General features: G+C 41.2%; 2 protein-coding genes across 4 annotated transcripts in view; one reads left to right on the forward strand and one right to left on the reverse strand.

The window, feature by feature from the left end:
• Positions 1–20,493, reverse strand: part of TOMM22 (translocase of outer mitochondrial membrane 22) — a 93,991-nt gene that overhangs the window by 21,401 nt on the left and 52,097 nt on the right. The window lies entirely within an intron of this gene.
• DMC1 (DNA meiotic recombinase 1) lies at positions 3,109–18,232 on the forward strand. Of its 3 annotated transcripts, XM_061364487.1 has the most exons (15): positions 3,109–3,199; positions 3,996–4,103; positions 5,803–5,893; positions 6,531–6,575; positions 10,202–10,348; positions 10,647–10,729; positions 11,312–11,364; positions 12,373–12,414; positions 13,645–13,717; positions 14,335–14,426; positions 15,544–15,617; positions 15,715–15,829; positions 16,675–16,735; positions 17,257–17,373; positions 18,069–18,232. In XM_061364487.1, exons 3-15 carry the CDS (start codon positions 5,834–5,836, stop codon positions 18,136–18,138), a joined length of 1,032 nt encoding a protein of 343 aa, XP_061220471.1. In that variant the 5' UTR covers positions 3,109–3,199; positions 3,996–4,103; positions 5,803–5,833; the 3' UTR covers positions 18,139–18,232. The 3 variants fall into 3 exon arrangements, with proteins under 3 accessions (XP_061220471.1, XP_061220454.1, XP_061220462.1); XM_061364470.1 differs by lacking the exon at positions 13,645–13,717 and having other exon boundaries at positions 14,256–14,426; XM_061364478.1 differs by lacking the exon at positions 13,645–13,717 and having other exon boundaries at positions 5,806–5,893; positions 14,256–14,426.

Consider the following 20,493-nt stretch of genomic DNA (forward strand, 5'->3'; position numbering starts at 1 on the left):
AGAAGGGAAATCTCCAATCCTGTAATGTGTTCTTAAAGATTAACTCAAGGTAAAAAAACCCCAAATCTGTCTTTTTAATGCAGGATCATTCGCAAAAGTGTAGTATTGAGTATTTTTGTCAAGGCTTTGCCTAAGGATCTCAGGACCGGGTCAGAGACATCACTCAGTCTCATAATAGTATTTCTATTCTCTCCAGTAATTCCATTTTAACAACAGAGCCCTCTTATTACTCTAATCTGATGAAGCTTGGGTGGGATGATATTTTGTCAGTCCTGTTGAGACCTGCTGTAGGCATACAGCTTTTGCAGTTCATCTTAGTTCTGATCAAAGAGAAGGAAAACATAGGCAAGGTTGTTTCCTTTATGTAAAACTTAAGACTCTACCCCAAAATACGCAGAATTCATGCCTATTCACAACATGGACACAGCATTCAAGGAAGTGTACCAGGGGCATGGTAGATAAATAAGGGATTTGGACCAGAAGCAGCAGGAAGATAAGCAAGAATTCCTTAAGTACAAAAAAATTTCTGTAGACTCATCCTACTGAGTTCTGATAACCTGAATTAGGTTGTTCTGATATTTTCTTTTGATAGAGGTATAACCCATTAGCTATCAGGGTTTTTCAGAAGAGCTTCAGAGAAAGCATGGAGAAAGAGGAGTGAGCTGTGATGTGTGCAGCGAGTTAGAATAAATTCCATAAGGTGCATTAAAGCAGCATGATCTTCCCCTGACACTGACTGAGGTGGAATCTGTTTGCCTGGCACTTCCTTGCAGAAAGGTTTTTGGCAGATTTTGTTTCAGAAGCAGTGATTGTTAATTCTGGTGTGAGTAGCTAAATTCTGAGTAGCTAAATTTTGAGGGAGTAGCTAAGCCAAGGCTATCATGATGTGTGGGTTTTGGTAATTTTGGGGATATAATAGCTAACATTCAAAGTGGTGCTGGACTTTTACTCTGTATATTCCTTTGCCATAGGAGAGATACGAAGGGTTTTACCACGTTAATACTTGTTAATGCCTTGGAAGTATTCAGTATTCTTTCTCTGTCTCTCCCCACGCCTGCCCATTCTCCCCCAAATGTATTTTTAACTTAACAGGGAAACCAAACAAATAAACAATTACTGCTGGAGAAGGGAGAGCTGAAGAATATGAAGAAACTGATGCATCTTTGCCCAGAAGCATTCTGCAGTTCTGGGGAGATTTCAGGTATGTCACAGTTTTAGTCTGGGACCAACTGCAAGTGAAATGCATTCCTGTGGAAACCAATAGGCACAGTTCTTCTAAAACAATTCAGACATAAATGTACACTCATGTACCAGGCGGAATCTTCATTGGTTATATTCTGGAAGGTCAAATATCAGATTATTCTGTCCTGGTTCAGAACAGGCAAATGGCCAACTTGAAAGTTCAGAGAAGGCATGTATATTTTACTCTAGTCCCTTTAAGACACATACATCTGAATTAAAACCAGCCAATCCCCAAAACCCCATATGATTTCCCTACTGCAACCATGGATTAAAATGATTTGTGAGGAATAAAAAATCAGTTGTATATTTAGTGTTGTTATGGCAATGGTCTGGCTTGGGTCTCGTCCGAACTGGTATAAGGTTTCAAGGGAGAGGAAGATCACAGTGGTGCATCTCATTGCCTGCACCTGGAGGTGCACTTGCCAGCAGCAGAACCTGTAAGAGGAAAGGCGCAGTCTTGGGGATGCCTTGAATCACTTGGCTGGTGGGTGATATGATATGGGTATATGGGGTGATGGCACAACACCAGCTGGAAGCCAAATAAATAATTAATGATCACAGAAAATTTTGAAGGTACAGAATGTAATTTATTGCCCAAAGTAGCATTTTGAAGTGGGAAGTGATCTTCAGTTTCTCTGCATTCACTGACCCTGCTGAGAACTATGTTACGAACTTGAAGGACGATGAAGGGTAGGTTGTTTAGAGAGGCATTAGCTAGCGCAGAGCCATTCAGCAGCACGAGGAGGATCACTCTGTGTGTGCATTCTGTTCTGGAATGAAAGCATGCTTTGTGAAGGAATTCATCTTTAAAGGGCTGTCTGCCTAAGTGCTCGTCTGGAATAACTCTTGTGGAATAATGCAGTTTGCAAAAGTAGTGCCAGCCAGTTCCTCTGGGAACAAAGACAAAGCCTGGGGCACCCAGGATTAGACTTTAGGTACGTCGATAAATGACTCAATATCTCAAATGGGGGCCCTGAGAGCACTCCTGTGGTGTGCTGATGGTGGCTAGGGGCCATGGGGTTTGTTGGTTGGTTTCCCCACTTGGCCGGCACTGATGACACCTGTGAATGCTCTTAGCCTCTCACCGGCAGAGGAGGGGAAGGTTTTCACATGCACTTTGAAAGAGGCTGGGATGCTGTTCCCATCCCTTCTGCCACGTGAAACCCTCTCACCTACCCAGGCAGTGACCCTGAGGGGCTGTCAGCAACTCCTCCTGCTCACTGGAGTCCTCTGGCACCTCCTTCACACGCAGTCCTGTACCCACTGGGGAGTGCTAAAAAGGATGCTTCCCAAACACTGCCTCCAAGAAGCCTGCAGAAGTCTCGCAGAAAAAGCAAGTCCTGCTAAAAGCACCTTTCCCATCCATCTAAAATGGCAGATTAAGTCATGTGTATGACTCAGCCTCATTTTCTTGTCCTGTGACTTCAGGCAAATCACTTCTCTTCCAGCTTTCTGACAGGTTTTGGCCATCTGATTAAAAAAAAAACCAAACAAACCAAAAAACCAAGGTCTCATGCCTTGTTTAGGAAAATGCGTGTGTGGCACCCGGGAAAAAAATAAGGCTGAGCTGCGTTGAACTGAATGCCCTCCAAAGCAACGCCACTCCGAGTTTTTCATCATGCCTGTCTTTACCAGCTGTAAAACGAGGGTGGCACAATAGTCCTTAAAGATTGCAAATACGCTAGCTGATAAATTTTAGGAGATGAAGTCATTGAAGGCAATAATTAAACTGTATTTCGGGTGGTGGGGGTGAGCAAGGACAGGAGCAGGCCGCATTCCTCTCACCCTCCCCCACGGCGGTCCCCGAGGCAAGCGGCTCGTTTTGGCGGGCGGCCCCCTCAGCCCCTATGGCCCCGCCCCTCCGCTCCGGCGGGAAAGGTGCCGGGTTTGTCCCCTCAGGAGGCGGAAGGGGGACGGGAGCCGCAGCCTGCGCCGGTCTGTGGAGCTCAGGTCCCGGGTACTGTAACCACTCGCAGCCCCGCGCTCTCCGAGGGTCCCGGGGATGAGCTGTGTGTTTATGGGCGCTGTAATTCTGGTGCCTTACCCTTTGGGAGGGACATTTATATCCCGTGAAGAGGCAGCTGGCAAGCAAAAGCCAAATAAATCTGCGTGTTGATATATGATTAATCATTTATTTTCCTCTGAGTCAATAGATGTGAAAGTCTGCCGTGGTGTGCCTCGGTGCAGGTCAGATCACCTCCTGTCCCCAGCGCAGGGGCCTGGACCCTGCTCCTGTCACATCAGCTGCCAGGTTCTGTCAGTTCAAAAGCAGCTCATCAGGCACAGCACGAGGTGCCGTGACCAGGACCCCCTCGCAACGACAGGCTGAGTCTGCTGGAAGAAGGGCAGGTCTCACATACCACAGAGTCACAGGCTGGTTTGGGTTGGAAGCGACCTTAAAGCTCATCCCAGTTCCAGCCCCCTGCCACCAGCAGGGACACCTTCCACTAGACCAGGTTGCTTCAAGCCCCATCCAACCTGGCCTTGAACACTGCCAGGGATGGGGCAGCCACAGCTTCTCTGGGCAACCTGTGCCAGTGCCTCAGCACCCTCACAGGGAAGAATTTCTTCCTTCTATCTAATCTAAATCTTCCCTAATGAACACTCATAATGTATCCTAACAAACAGCTCCCAAGGTGGTAACAGGAGGGTTAGGGCACCTGAGGTGGCACAGAAGTGTTTGTGTTTCCTCACCAAAGTGGATGGATTCACCGTTGTCTCAGACTTTCACCCTTTTATCTGCTTCATTGCAGGCGCTGGTAACTGGAATCCTCTGTGTCTTTGACGCATTAACACACCAGCAACGGGCGGCCCCTCTGCTTGACAGGCAGATTTTGTTCATACCTAAAGATTTTAGTAGGGTGCGGTATAATTCTTCCATTTTCCCTCGTAGCCTGCAGGAAGGCACAGTTCTGGGTCTGCCTCATTTTTCTGCTGTGAGATGCCAGTTGCCTGAGCATGGGGAGCAGGAGAGCGATCCCATCAACCGCTCAGCTGTGTTTGTAGTGCAGGATTATGTGCATTTCAGGAACATACTTTTAATTGAGAAGGGGATTGTAATACAGATGTAATGGCTTTTGTATTACTTCTCCCTTCAATATTTGAAGCTAAGAGGTTTTCAAAATCTCTTTAAGTACTTTTTATTTCATGTTTTACTGTAATCATTTTTCTGAATTGTATTAGGCATAATGTGAAGGCATGATTTTCTCATTCCATAATTGTCAGGGTTCTGAAATAGAAATGAAATATATCCTGACACTATCAGAAACACTGATTTCATAGGAATATTTCTATTAAATGGTAACAGAAGTGTCTCTATCATATTTTCACTTGAAACCCAAATAAGATCATTCTAAAATTACATTTTCTTTCTCACTTCTCCGAGCGTCTGAATGCACAAGATTCTTGCAAGCAAATTCATCATACCTTAAGTATCCATTTAGAAGCTGAAAAAAGCTATTTGCAGATATTTAGTATAAATTACCCTATCCTCTGTTGGATGTAGCCCATCTTGTAGTTTCATAATAAACCTGTCTTACCTTTCATAAATTTTATTAACAAGGATGAGCAAGCAAACTTACACACACATCTGATGGCGTAGTTCGCAAAGCTTTTGATCAGCCATTGCTAGAACAGTGAAAACAAACTCGTAAGTAAGACAGAAGCAACCTATCCGTTTACAAAACTACAAAAAATATAAGGCAGGTTATAAGATCACATTTCTAAGGAACTACTTTGTGTCCATTTTTCTTACATTCAGAAAATTAAAGGAAGTAATATTTTGCTTTTGATTTAATCATTGTATCAGTAACTGTCTTTACTGGTTCTTGGCCTTGCTTATAGAAGTCACATGAGAGGGCAGTGACATGGCAAGTTAACCATGAAAAAACATGAAATAAGCTCTCTGTATATGGTTTTGCACAATAAAAGCCTCATATTTTTATATCCCTGTTTTATTCTCTTCATGCAAGCATACTTCGTACAGGTGTTACTTCTATGTCTTCAATACTTATTAAGTATTCTGAACCCCAGCAAGAACTCAAAAACAAATGCAGCTTTATAGTCTATTCTGAAGACACATGGCTAAGGAGTTGTAACCTTCTCAACAGCACTGTTTTGTGGGCTTTCTGTCACATAAAGATGGAGGAGCTGAGAGGTTGCATAGCCTTTCCACTACCCATTCTGTCTGCAAGTAGGCTGACTTCTGTCATAAAAACACAAACTTAACTTTCTTACCAGAATAAATTCCACTAATGTTAAATCATTTAAAATGTTCCCACATCCAAACTCATCTCTGACCCAAGATGGGAGTAAGATTTCTTTTTCCTAACACCTGTTAAGCCTTTTCTAGTCAAACTGCTTCATCTGAGAGTAATGCAGTATACTTTATCCTTTTGGTCTGGTTGGTCAGATAACAAAGATTTGGAAGCAGAATATGAGTTTAAATCCATATATGATGAACTGAGAAGTTTCTGTGGTTCAAGGACTTCTTAAAAATCCTTTTACAGTTATTAATTCATTTATTGCCACCTCAATACTATGTTTGTTTGCATTTCCCAGTAGTGATCAGTACTTTATAGCCTGTTCTTCCATGATGAAGGCCTTCGAGGATCAAGTAGTCCAAGAAGAACCAGGATACCAGGATGATGAGGTAAATTTATGGTTGGTTGACAAATATTAGCAGCAAATGTTGTTTGAAGATATTTTGATAATGTTATGGAATCCACAGAGAGACAGGAGTTCCCCAAAGACCATCATTGAGCTCAGTGCATTTGAAAACTCCTTCAAGTCTAATACCAAGAAAAACTCAATTCTCCTGGTCCTGGTACAGCCTTGCTCTTCAAGTACCTTTAATCTTTCAAAAGCTATGCAGAGTTTTTAATAGGATTATCATTATTTCTTTATATTTTACACTTCTATATTAAATGCAAGGGGACTATCAATTAATCTTATGCTTCCAATGAATGGTCATCAGCCTGAAAAGACTGAGGAACTGTGGCAGAAAAAGATCAAGATGATGATCATAACACAAGTTCTATTAGCACAGCAGAGGACTGTTTGCCTGTGAAGATCCACTTTATTAAGAGGGCGATAGGAAATGTGTAGGCCTTCTTGGCTCACTGTGGCTTTGCATATTTGGGTAGTCCAACAAGCTCTGTATGGTAAGGGAAAATCATTGAAATGTTTACAAATTTGAAACAGTCACATAGTGAGATAGATGTAATTACAAGAAAGAGCAAAATCTGTTTTGTTTTTGTTTGTTTTTTTTTCTGCTGTTTTCTTTTTAGGAATCCTTTTTCCAGGATATTGACCTGCTACAGAAGCATGGAATTGTAAGTATTAGCAATGAATTTACATTGCCCCTGCAAAGTTATTTTAAGGTTGTTTCCAACAGTGCAAACACATCAATGCAGATGACTGAAATCCCTCCTTGCAATAAATTCTAAATCAGTCATATGGAGACAATTTTTGCCTTTGGTGATAAGACAGGTTTTCAGAAACTCTCATTCCCATCAGATTCCTAAATAAAGTGGCAAGATATTCAAAGTATTTAGCACCCAGCACTCTTGAAAAACCAACTACTTGCTAATTTATTTGAAAACTGTGTGATAGATTACTTCCTGTTCCTGCCAATCTTTGTAATTACTCCTGCATTTTTGGTGCCTGTGAAATTACACTGTGACAATTGTTGCTATACTATTTTCAGCATGCTGGTGAAGGGGGTAGAGTGGGAGTGAGGAAAATATTAGTAGCTAGAGAAAGAAATGGTTAGTTTTCTTCATTAAATATGAATTCCTAACGTCGTTATCACCATCATAATTATTATTACCACATAAATGTCACTTATTTATTTGAATTACTATTATTAGATGCTTAGCCAGGAGACTGGCTCTCAGATGGGAACCCTGTTACATTCAGTGTTACAGAAACAGAGTAAAAATTTGGGCTGGCCCAAAGTAGTATAAGATTAAACATATAAACAACTACAGGCAGATACAGATGGGGAGGCCACAGGCACAGTAAGACAGCAATAGTCAGCACTGTAATTCCGGGCTTGGCATGTCAGCAGTATAATTGTTGTCAACTTTTTTTTACTGGTAAGTCATTGACAATTTTAAAGAGAGTTCTGAATGAGCATCATGAGGATGAGAACTCAAACTATAGGGGACATAAGAAAAATACACAAATTCTTGTGTTAAAAATGTAACAAGTTGACCAAAGAGGCTGCCCTCAAGAGCTGGAAGGGAGTTGTACTAGCCTGTCAGTATTAAATGAGGCATGCTATGCAGAGAACGATACGAAGGTATGGAAGATCTTGAAAACAAAGAATAATGACTTAGGCTGTTCTTCTGCCTTAATAAGGGTTTCCTGCTCCTTTTCATTTTAATTTTTCTTCTTTCCAAATGATTATTTCCACAAGCCAGGGGAAGTTTTTTGTTCTCATCTCTGCCAGTTAAAATCTTTGTGTGAACGTATGACCCACATCACTTAAATTCATTTGCTTAAAGAAATAGTTTTTGTGAGTTTGATTTTTTTTTTTCCCCTGGAGTAGAGAGATTGACTAGATCTGAGAGTATGGCCACAAAACCAGCCAGATTAGCACCACCAAGGCTGTCATTTGATGTTCCAAAGCATTTGGTAAGGGGTTCAGGTTATGTGAGCTTTTGCTAAGCCTTTCTGCCCCTAGAAAATACCAGTTCTTCTGGCGACTCTGCTTTCGTAACCACACTGTGAACTGGATTTGTGAATCAAAAAAAAAAAAAAAATCACAACAAATAATGTCATAGAATCATAGAATAGTTTGGGTTGGAAAGGACCTTAAGATCATCAAGTTCCAACCCCCCTGCCGTGGGCAGGGACACCTCGCTCTAAACCGTATCACCCAAGGCCTTGTCCAACCTGGACGTGAACACTGCCAGGGATGGAGCATTCACAACCTCCCTGGACAACCTATTCCAGTGCCTCACCACCCTCACAGGAAAGAATTTCCTCCTTATATCCAATCTAAACTTACCCTATTCAAGTTTTAACGCATTACCCCTTGTCCTATCACTACAGTCCCTAACGAAGAGTCCATCCCCAGCATCCCTGTAGGCCCCCTTCAGACACTGGAAGGCTGCTATGAGGTCTCCACGCAGCCTTCTCTTCTCCAGGCTGAACAGCCCCAACTTTCTCAGCCTATCTTCATAGAGGAGGTGCTCCAGTCTCCTGATCATCCTCGTGGCCCTCCTCTGGACTTGCTCCAACAGTTCCATGTCCTTTTTATGTTGAGGACACCAGAACTGCACACAGTACTCCCAAGTGAGGTCTCATGAGAGCAGAGTAAAGGGGCAGGATCACCTCCTTTGACCTGCTGGTCACACTCCTTTTGATGCAGCCCAGGATACGGTTGGCTTTCTAGCCTGCAGGCGCACACTGCTGGCTCACGTTCATTTTCTCATCGACCAGCACCCCCACGTCCTTCTCCGCAGGGCTGCTCTGAATCTCTTCTCTGCCCAGCCTGTAGCTGTGCCTGGGATTGCTCCGACCCAGGTGTAGGACCTTGCACTTGTTAGGTTTTGTTATTTGTAAATCCTTGGTCTACCCTTTTCCATCTCAGAGGCCAGGACTGGCACAGGGCAGCAACATAAGGCAGAGGATCAGGACAAGCAGCTGGTGCAAGGCATATCAGTGTGTTAAAATGATTGCCCAATGCTTTGTAGCACTGAACTCTTGCCTAAGGAGGTATAGATCTTGGCTGAACCCTGGCTGGTGCACAAGCTGTTGGTGAAAAGGGTATCTGTGCAGGACTGAACAGCAACTTCTACAACCAGGTCTACCACATGGAGACTTGCAATGCAGAACAGCCTTGAGTCTGACATGACCAGAAAGACAGAGACACTGAGGAAATGCAGATGCAGAAGAACGTCTTTTAAGTTTTGGCCTTGAAAAATTATCTTTGCAGCAGTAGTCTGTTTGTCTTAATAGAAAAACACTATCCTTATTATACTGCTGATTGTCATATTCTTTTGGGTGGAAGAGTCATTTTTATTCATGACTTAGTTTAACTCAACCATCCCTATGAATGTAATAATCAAAAAACATATAACAGCATGAGAAATAAGCTTCCAAATGAACATGACTAATTTCTTGCATAACCCCCCTCTCTTCTTATGTCCTATGCACCCACACTCTCTAGATAAATAGATGATGCATCCAGTTCAAAGGGTTTTTTTTTCCAAAGAAAAATCTTGGCTGAAAATGGTAAATTGAAGTGTTATCCCACACCTTTCACATAATTTGTTTTCTTGTGAGTAATCTGTTGTTTGCGTTTAAGTTTTCAGTGATGTCAGAATCATCAAATGAGGTGAGAGGAGGCCAAATGTGTCAGTAGGGCGCTGACTGAAGTGATGCTGTACTCAATTTACAAAGAACTCTATTAGTCCATCGCAGCCCAGAGTGTCAGTCAGATGTGGAGGATATGTGTGCTTTAAACTGGATGTACTGGGAACATGTAGAAACAGCAAATCCGTTAGTGTCAGCTTCCAATAATCCTTGTGATTCAGCTCCCAGTTACCCATGATCAGATTATCTGGTTTACAGATTACCTGTGCTAAGGGACCAAGGACAGATTGAGTGTTACTGAGTTTACTAGGTTGGGCTCCATGATACCTGAAATAATCTGTACTGATTCTTTACTACCAGCTTGGATCTAGAAAGACTGAAACTGAACAGGGGTTAAGTAAATACAACTTGAGCCAGACACCTTTCTCACCATGATCCCTCACACCAGCATTATTCAAAATTTTCTGTTGCTGGTGGCACAAACTACATAATGAAGAGTTTACTGTAAATCTGTTTCTTCCTTGGTGAAAATACACATGCATATTAATGTATAATAAAATATGTTTCCAAGGTTTACTCTGCCTGCTAGTTGTTAACCATCCCGAGCACTCACAGAAGGGAACTTTCTTCACAGAACGTAGCAGATATTAAGAAACTGAAGTCAGTTGGGATCTGCACAATCAAAGGAATCCAGATGACCACAAGACGGGCACTGTGCAATGTAAAAGGGCTTTCGGAGGCCAAAGTGGACAAGATTAAAGAAGCTGCAAACAAGCTTATTGTAAGCCATTCATTTTGCTGATGGTTTAAACTTATGCTGGACTCTCCAAAATGCTGGGCAACATTTCTTTGAGCAGATTTTTCCAGCACATCGTCAAGATAAGTTGTGAAAATTATTCTGCTTGTTACTCTAAAGGGATAATACTTTACAACAATCAGACAAATGCTGTTGTGCTTTTCATACCCATCCTATGTAAATGAGGCTAGGGTGGAGAGAAGATATTTATGTGGGATTACGGCACTTTACCTTTGGGTTAAAGCTAAAATAAGCCTTTCATGTTCTCGTTGGTCTTCCTTAGGAACCAGGCTTCCTGACTGCCTCTGAGTACAGTGAAAAACGGAAGATGGTATTTCATATTACTACTGGCAGCCAGGAATTTGAGTAAGCTTATCTCTGCTTAAATCCTGCCTTAATCCAAATTGTTCCAATAATCCTACTTATTGTCTTTAATGTGACACAAGAATATAAATGAATAAATATTCAGCTAGGACACGTAGGTTACCTTGCATTTGGAGCTGTGGCTAGCTCAAAGGTGCCTGCACCAGTAAGCAATAAAACCAACTCCTTTTCTGAAGGGAAACTGGACTTTGTACAGTCACTGTAAATAAACAGGGTTTGCATCTGGAAATCCCAAATGTATCATCATTTTCCACCTAATCAAAACAATCTGCAGGTCCAGGGTCAAAATTAATTCAAGACCTCCCTTGAGATAATTTTTATGGAGTGTTTTCTTTTCAAAGGTATTTTCTCTCTTCTTTCGAGTAGTAATTTCGATAGATCTTTCTCTTGCACACATAAAGGGAGGTTAATACAGAGTTAATTCATTATGAATCAGTGATCATTTAGTGCCCTGCAGGAATTAGGGCAGAAATAAATTTCTTAAAGTAGCAGAACTTTCTGGTTTTGACTTTCCTCTTGTGATTTGTGGGTCTAACTATTTCGTAATCCTCTCCCTTTCTCCAGTAAACTCCTGGGTGGTGGGATTGAAAGTATGGCAATCACCGAAGCCTTTGGAGGTGAGAAATAAGTATTATGGGACAACAAATTGCAACTTAGTTTAGCTTTTAAATTAAGATGGATTACTTTTATCAAACTTAGCCCATTGTAGTCATAAAGATGAGCACCCGCATGAGTGTAAGAAGAAAGAAACTGCTTCTCTTTTCCCATTATTCCTCTTCATTTGCTTGCAGGATTTGAGCTGAGTAATCATTAGACTTGGGGCATGCTGATTCAATAAACCACAACATTATTAATGCTGTTAGTAATGTGTCATATAGAAAAGATTTCCCCAACGCAATCTGTGTTCCTTTCCAGTAACAAAACTGCCACAGAAGGTATTTTATTTATGCACACTTAAGATACATTGCATTTCAAGTAAGATTTTGAAATTACAGTTAAACTACTATTACAGTAAATTTGATCAGTTAGTGGCAAACACTTCAAAACCAATAAGAGTTTATAAAACACAGTACTCTTCCCCTTAGAAAAGATAAACTGGGGACTTAACATGACTGGATATAATGAGATTAAATGCTCCATCGCTGGCAATATTCAAGGCCAGGCTGGACAGAGCCTTGGGTGACATGGTCTAGGCTGAGGTGTCCCCGCCTGTGGGAGGAGGGTTGGAACTAGATGATCTCAAGGTCCTTTCCAACCCAAACCATTCTATGATTCTATGATCATTTTACCAAAAATGAAACTAGGCCAGGTCATTGGAATCAGCCATTCCTTCACCCCTCCCTCAGTTAATGATTTTCCATAGGTGCCACATGGTTTTAACTTCTACACAGAAAAGAATAAATGATGTTAGCAGTCAAGCATGATTAAATTAAAGCAGTTCAGATTTTGCTTTTCATGTTACACACTTCTACTGCACAGAATATGATTTATAAATTGGGGTTAAATGATTGTAAAAGATAGGGATAGAGGTGAATTTTGTAAATAAGAGTGTTGCTAACTGCAGTAACTACTGAAAAAGAAACCCTGACATTTTTTATTTTCTTTTTCTTTTTCTGTTTCAACAGAGTTCCGGACAGGCAAAACCCAGCTAGCTCACACCCTTTGTGGTAGGTGTAATCCCTTAAAAAAGAGCGCTGTTTCTGTTCAGTGAATCCATTCTTTACAACTACATCAGAATTAAACACATAAGAGACAAGTTGGAATCCTTTATCTCTAGAAATACTGTGAAACAGACCCTGGTGACTCTGACAACCATTAATTGTGTCTGGGTAGAGAACTCACAGAAATGATTACTTTTTAATACTGCTCACATCACTGTAAGTTTTGCAATAAGCAGAGAGAAACTAACAGAATGTCCTATAGGAGCCAGTGAACCAGGCCATCTGGAAATAATGCACAAAGAAGGGTTACAGGTGGACAAAGCCATTGCTCAGAAAAGGGCAAAGGCAAGAGTCTCAGCAACTCCTCATTTTCTGGTTTCAAGAGGTTTTGCTGAATGTGACATTCTGAAAGGGCACTGAAGGGATACTTCTGGTGACAGGAGCTGGATAATCAAAATCTCTGGTAGTCACCATATTCAGGCAGTACCAGCTGATACAGCAGGACTCTGATTTCCAGCAACAGCTCTCAAGCTGTAAATAGTAGTAAATAATAACTAATGTAACTATTAATGCCTCTGGAATACATTTACCAGACATTGGGTAGGCAAACATTCCTTTAAATGAACCCTGTATTATACAGGAAATTATAGCACCTTCTGGAAAAATAAGCCCTCTTCTGTTGAGTGCAGTCTAATGGTCAGTGGAATCATACCCTTTTGATTGATTACAACAATCATACCCTAATGAATGATTACAACTGAATCAAGTATTTTAGCTTACTCACTCCAAAGAGACTAAACCCATAACCAGGAACTATTGGTGTATCAGGAAAAGTTCAAATTCAAATAATTTTTGATCGTATGAGTTACAGCTGGGAAAAAGTCCTACTAAATCAATATCATTAGTTCAGGCAGTGGAGTAAGAGGATGCTTTGAGCGTAAGAACTTACTAATAATATCCTTACCTATTTTCAATATAAAATACACAGATTTAGTGATGGTACTGAGTAAAACACAATTTTGACTATTATGTCTTATCTGATCTTCGTTTGAGAAAAAGGACTCGAGATTCTTCTCAAGATTACAGTTAAGAATTGAGATACTCCTGATTTCCAGGCTGATCACCAGGGTGGTGATATGGATAAGCAGTTGTATTTTATTATAAAATAATAATAGAGGGAGTAAGAAAATATTTTCTCTGCTTTTTCCTTTTTTATCTTGTATGAATTCACTGTAGTGACTGCTCAGCTTCCAGGACCAAATGGTTACACAGGTGGAAAGATTATCTTCATTGATACAGAAAACACTTTGTATCTTTTGGACTATTAAAGCTACAGGTAGGATGAACTGGAAAGACTGTTTTGTTATAAGCAAGTAGGAGGCTCCAGATAGCTTCACACTTGTAAAACATGGCTGACAGGAGAGAGCCTGGAGAGCACCGTGTGTAGAGACCCACAAGGCAGTGGCTTTTGTCTCAATGGAATCTGACTGGAAAACTTGGTTAGGATACAGATTTTATTTTAACTGGGAGTTTTTTCTGAGATCTAATATGCCTTCTACAGGTGATAGAAGCTTTTTTATATACTTCAAAAGAAATTCATGTAAGTACTAAACGCTATTTTTAACACTTCATATCTGTGGTAGACTGCATATAAATAGGTTTAGCTCACAGCTGAATTCCTAGAGCACAGATATCCATATGTCACACCCCCCCCTCAAACCCTGAACACAAAACAATTATCATCATGAGACCTAAGCTATCTTTAGGGTATGTGGAACAGTGTGAAGAGAAAAAGTCAATCTTCTCATGGATCAAAATAAATAATCTTTTTTTCTTTTCCCCCATAGTTCTATTTTGGAATGGAGGTTTATTATTTTCAGAACATGGTTTGTATAAAGAGAAATCCTTAACTTTGACTAACACCAGCAGACCAGACCGTCTCCGTGACATTGCTGATCGCTTCAGTCTTGACCATGACGCAGTACTGGACAATGTGTTGTATGCACGTGCATACACTAGTAAGACCATTCCTGCAACTGGCATCAGAGCTGTTTTTTCTTTGAGACTCCTGTTTTAATATTTCTCAGTTTATTAACTAAAGCTCCCCACTGAGGATCATAAAAAGTGTTTTTCTGCCAACAAAAGTTGTAAGCTTGCTTCCATTTTCTGTTTCTGGTGTTGTAAACTGGGGCCTACAAGAATGCCAGAGAGGGACTCTTCATCACGGACTGTAGCAGTAGGACAACGGGGAATGGGTTTAAACTTAAACATGGGAAGTTCAGGTTAGATATAAGGAAGAAGTTCTTTACTGTGAGGGTGGTAAGGCACTGGAACAGGCTGCCCAAAGAAATGGTAAATGCTCTGTTCCTGGCAGCATTCAAGGCCAGGCTGGACAGAGCCTTTGAGTAACATGGTCAAGTGGAAGGTGACTCTGCCTGTTGCAGGGGGGCTGAAACTAGATGATCCTAAGGTTGTTTCCAACCCAAACCATTCTATGATTCTATTTCAGCTCAGCAGCACTATATAAAGTTTTGCAGTTTGCCACAACAAGGAGTGAACTCTGCTGGTTGCATGACAAGTGGCAGTGTAGGATCTTAGTAAGAGAAGCATCGACCAATGTAACCATAATTGCCTGGATGAAAGCTAATTCTATAAACACTGTTGAGAAATTCTCCATGGTCTTGTGAATGGGACTTCACAGGAACAAATCCAGCACACTCTGTCACAAGATACTGCCTTAAAACTTCAAGGAAGTTTTAAATGGGACTTTCACTTTGCAAGTACAATGTGTATATGAATAATACGATTAATACTATTTCTGTGTGTCATTGAACTCCACATTAGATTCAAATGTTTATACTGCTTTTCAGTTCTTAACATAAATACAATGTCTTCATGCAGAGTTTTCTTGTAAAGCTTTTCACAAGGAGGTTTTGCTAGAAACTGGTACCTGCAGAAGCACAGGCACTGTGGGATATTGTAGAGGCAGCTTGGTTTTGGGTGCTGGATTTAACACTGTTGGCAGTGAAAATACAAACAGTGCAGACATTTAAAGTGGAATTTTAAAATTCAGGCTTTTGTGTCTTCAGAGCTCTTTTGGCCCTAATTTCACTTGGCAACTGTACTTCCCACCAGGTGAACATCAGATGGAATTGCTTGACTATGTAGCAGCCAAGTTCCATGAGGAAGCTGATATTTTCAAGCTATTGGTACAAGATTAATTTTATTATCATTATTACTGCTTTTAGTATAGGTTCTGTTATTTTCTTTCGCTGTATTTACTTACTGAATATAATTACAATGCAGATCATTGACTCCATAATGGCACTTTTCCGTGTGGATTTCAGTGGTCGTGGGGAGTTGGCTGAACGACAACAGAAACTCGCTCAGATGCTGTCAAGGCTCCAAAAAATATCAGAAGGTGAGAGAAACATGATAAAATTCAGAAAACATGGACTAGAGTTACTGCAACAGTAACTGTTAGTAGCACAACCACCTCATAGTCCAAGTGTGTTATTGATCAGGCATTGGCATTTCTTCACTTTACACCTCTGTCAGTTACCAAAAAGAACAAATTGATAGTGCAGTATTTCAAGATGACAGATTAAGGAATCTTTAGAACTATTCAACATTTAGAGTTTTTCTAGAAATACGGTTAAGACAAGTCTTAAATGAGAGAACAGGTTGTAGAACTGGAGAAATACCCGCCATGAGAAACCATGCTCCCCAAGTCTCGACAGTCTAAGTACACAAGCAACATGAGGAATACACAAAAGGATGAAGGCTCAGAGCCATAAAAAACTGTACCCATCACCACCTTCCCAGTACTTTGAAATGCTCTGAGGGATGAAGACAGGATGAATAGTGTTCTCCCTCTTTAGAATGTCTCAGGAATGTTGAGGAGGAATGAGTAAATGACTTTTTTTCATGTGGTAAATTAAAAAAACCCCAGCAAAACAACAAAGGGAGGGAGAGGGGGCTGCAGGCAGGGAGCCAGCCGAGTAGATGGGAACTGAGAAAGACTTGTTCAGTGCAACTCTGAAAAGTGCTCATTTTTGGCATAAGTATTACAGCTGACATCACACAGCAGCAAATTTAGGCTGTCTCCTGATTAACTCCAACCATCAGATGTAAAGAATATTTGCTTCTCTTGCACTTGAAAACTGAGGAGTTTCAGCAGCAGCCTGGCTTTTCCCATGGGTGGGAGAATATTTTGGAATTAGAATTGGATTTGGTCAACCCTCTTTGCGTTGTTTTCTATTGCAGAATATAATGTGGCCGTGTTTGTGACCAACCAGATGACTGCTGATCCAGGAGCAACGATGACGTAAGATACTTCTCTCTTTACCAAAACTTCCTGTCCTCTGTATTACCTATTTAATAGAAAGGAGAGATGAGATTGTATGGAGCAAGAGGCACCAAAATTAAGGTTCAGATTGCTCACTGGTCCCTTTAGTACAATGAATCATTCATGGATGACAACTATAGGTTTCTCTCAGTCTTTGTTATGAGATTTTTTATGTTTACCTGCTGCCTGGTATGATGGCCTCTTTCATTGTGACTTGAACAAAGAGAACAAGCCATATAAAGTACTGAAAAGGCACTCCATTTTCTTTTGGAACAATTATATATGGAGCTTAAGATGTGTATTTCTTGAGCCTCTTGAATTTAGTGAGAGAAAAATTACGCCAGCATTGAACATTTGAACATCCTATTCTGAGGCAAGTGTGTTAAAGTCCTTTTTTGAGATATTTAACTGATTATTTACTACTTAGTTCAACATGCCTTGTCTGTCAGTTAATCACAGTATTGACCTATGGAGTTTTCACAATTTTCTTGCTAATTTAGCTTTCAGGCAGACCCAAAAAAGCCCATTGGGGGCCATATCCTTGCTCATGCTTCAACCACCAGGATTAGCTTGAGAAAAGGGAGAGGGGAGCTGCGTATTGCAAAGATATATGACAGGTAAATCACCCTTCCTTCATAGGAAGGAAGTTGTGTTATGAGCAACTGCAAGGTGACAAAGTTCATGGGACTGAAACTTAATGGTTTGACAGAGATTTAGAGTTTCAAACTAACCACATTTCTGGATGGTAAATTGAGAGAAAATCTGACAGGACAAAGTAATTAACAGACTTACAGTTGTCTTGTGTATTGCCTGCATTAAACTATATTTTTCATCATAAATCCTACTAGATGCTTATCTCTTAAAGAAGACCATCAAATAGTTTGGCAACTCTAGTGGTCCCTTGGCAGGAAAATTTCAGAGATGTTAAATTACCAAGTTTTGCTGACTCCATTAGTATCAGTTTACATGGTAAGCTGTGGCAGGCATAAGTCACTAAAAATCACACCAGAACTACACAGACAGATCAGTGTTTCTGGTTAGGAACTAAGAAACCGAAATGAGAGTTTACACAGAGAAAACCTTTCCTTGTCCTGCACCTTCTCCATTTCATAGAATCATAGAATTTCCCTCCATTGTGTTGGATTTCACATTTGCTGATCTTGGTAATATTTATCACGTTCTACAGCTTACATACAGGCATAAAGACAATGTATATGTAACCAATCTGGAATACTTCAACAATTTGGGGACCATTTCACAACTGCATTTAGCATGGGGAAACCCACATCTTTGTTGTTTCCTTTTTTCCTAGCCCTGAGATGCCTGAAAATGAAGCCACGTTTGCAATAACTGCTGGAGGGATTGGGGATGCCAAAGAATAGGCAGAAAAAAATGATGTAAGTGTACAGCTGAAAACAACATGGGTAACTGTGGTGAACATCCGTGTGAGGTCACCAACTGCCTGGCTGCATTTCGAGAACACTGGGATGAATTTTATACAGTTCAGTTTTATTGATCCTAGTAAGATTTGGTTCAGTTCGGGTCTTTGTTTTACAACTGAACTCAGCAGACAAAGTTCTAAGAAATAAGCTTGTGAATTGTTCAAAGAAGCCTTTTCTTACATTTTGTGAAAATCAAAGCTGTCCTTTCACATAAAATCAAAATACACTTTTTTAGTTTCTTTCAAAGAAAGTGGTTATGTGGTAAAATTTAATAGTGTGAAATGGAACGGAATTGGAACAAACTCAGTTATAAAACTGATATAAATAGATGAAAAAAGCAGTGGCAGGAGCAACAGCCCAAGAACTTGGTGGACCCTCACGTACCATACAAGAACATGTTGCTTAAAAAATGTGTTTTCAAGCATATTTATCTTGATTAGATAATTTTGTATTTTTATTTAGCATTCTCTACTTTTTGGAAAGAATGTTTTCAAACTGTTCATCTTAAAGTTAAAAATAAAGATTACGAACCACACTCTGCTTCTGTTTGGGTGCTTTAAATCAAACCCTGCTCTCAATAATCTCACTGATCTTTCAGAATGCAATCCCACATTTTAACACCTTTTGTCTGGTTCTCTAAAGAAACAACCTTTATAGAATTTGCCTTGTCAGTCTCCTAACATAAGTAAGAATATTAACATTATTAAATAATATTATTATTAAAAAGCAGATGAAAGCAAAACCAGTGGCTAGATAGTGTAGATAGGCTGACACCAATACTTACATTGCTAACGCATGTAAGAGGACACGAAGTAAAAACACAGTGATGACCAGAAATTCATGCAAGAAAAGCCTGACCCTGTGACAGACCTAGAATTTGCCTTCTTCAAGTGGTTTCCTAACAGATCTCTGTTAGGAGGTAAAGACGTTCCTGAGGTAAAGCACAATTTTTAACAGTGGAGAGGACTCTAGAAAGAGAGGCAGGGAGGTCAGCTGATCTCTGAAGCTGGATGGAAGGCATCAGCCATTGTCAGTCCAGTTCTCTATATGCCAGTCCTTCCCACACCAGGCATTTGTATGTAACGGCCGCATACTGAAAGTTGGTGAGAGCATATGGTGTCACTTGACTCCCTCCCACCCACTTAAAAGGCCCAAGTTTCTTCCAACATTTTATTTCAAGCACCAAGACTGCTTTTTGCTTTCCTACATATGCCATACGTACACGCACGCAGTAAGTACAACCAGAACAGTAAACAGCTTGTGTTCTCATTCCAGGCCAAGTTATTTGTTTCAAGTCTGTGAAAGTGAAGGGGACACACTTTCCCTTCTGCCATCCTGCCTGACTTGTGATCATGTGACAGCCCAGAAAGCTCTGCCGATGGTGCAGCAGCAGTTGGGGCGTGGGTTTGGCCAGGCTGGTGAGCACAGACCACCGCACCAGACATGGCTTCTTGTGCAGGGACAGACCACTTGGCTACTTGTTGGTAGGTACCAAAACCCTGAGCACAGCACAAAAGACCTTGCAACCTATGCCATGCAGTTGCTCCTGGCTTATTTTATCTTATAGATGGGAGTGTCTGGTTGATCTAGGCAGTGAGACACTAGCAGCCCATAAATACAGTGTCAATGCCATGCCCGGTGTCCTTCGAGTACTTAAATAATTTCTCTGACCGCCTGCAATTAACACCGCAGTGGCCAAAGAGGGGGAATTCGTTTACGTTCCGGAAAGGCTGCTGTGACCCGCCTGCAGCTCCGGAGGGGGTCCATGACCGAAGGCTGCTGGCATGCCACTTCCTCCCGGTATCTTGGCACTTGGGTGAAAGCAGACATCACGGCTGCTATCTCCCAGATACCCTTCGTACTCCAGATACCCTTCGTACTCTGCCAGGGATAAAAACAGAGGGAAACATCCAGCGCACCAGCCCCACGCGGCCCCGCCGCCCTCCGCTCCCGTTATTGTTTTCTCAGCTCCGCTGCCATCTTCCCGGGGGCCAACGACTGCCTAGGCAAAAAGCCGTATTCTCCAAACCCGACTACGCAGCATAATTAACGTAATAGGCCGGACCCCCTGCCAACCCTTCCTGCACAATCCGCGGGAGAATTTTACGCAAAACGCACGGCCTCTTCCTGCCCTACGCCGGTCTGAGTTACGCAACTCGCGTACGCCCGGTACTTACGTGACGTACGCCTCAGCCTAGCTTTTCCTTACCATCCTGAAGGGGTTACGGCATTGACTCTTTACGTAACAGACTTTGAGGAATAGGGAGAGCGTTACTCATCTCCCTCCCTTCATCA

The sequence above is a fragment of the Neopsephotus bourkii genome, unplaced genomic scaffold (assembly GCF_033783945.1).
Source record: "Neopsephotus bourkii isolate Nb327-2 ecotype Australia unplaced genomic scaffold, CSIRO-AGI_Nbou_v1 NB_107, whole genome shotgun sequence".
In the NCBI taxonomy this organism is placed as follows: Eukaryota; Metazoa; Chordata; class Aves; order Psittaciformes; family Psittacidae; genus Neopsephotus; species Neopsephotus bourkii.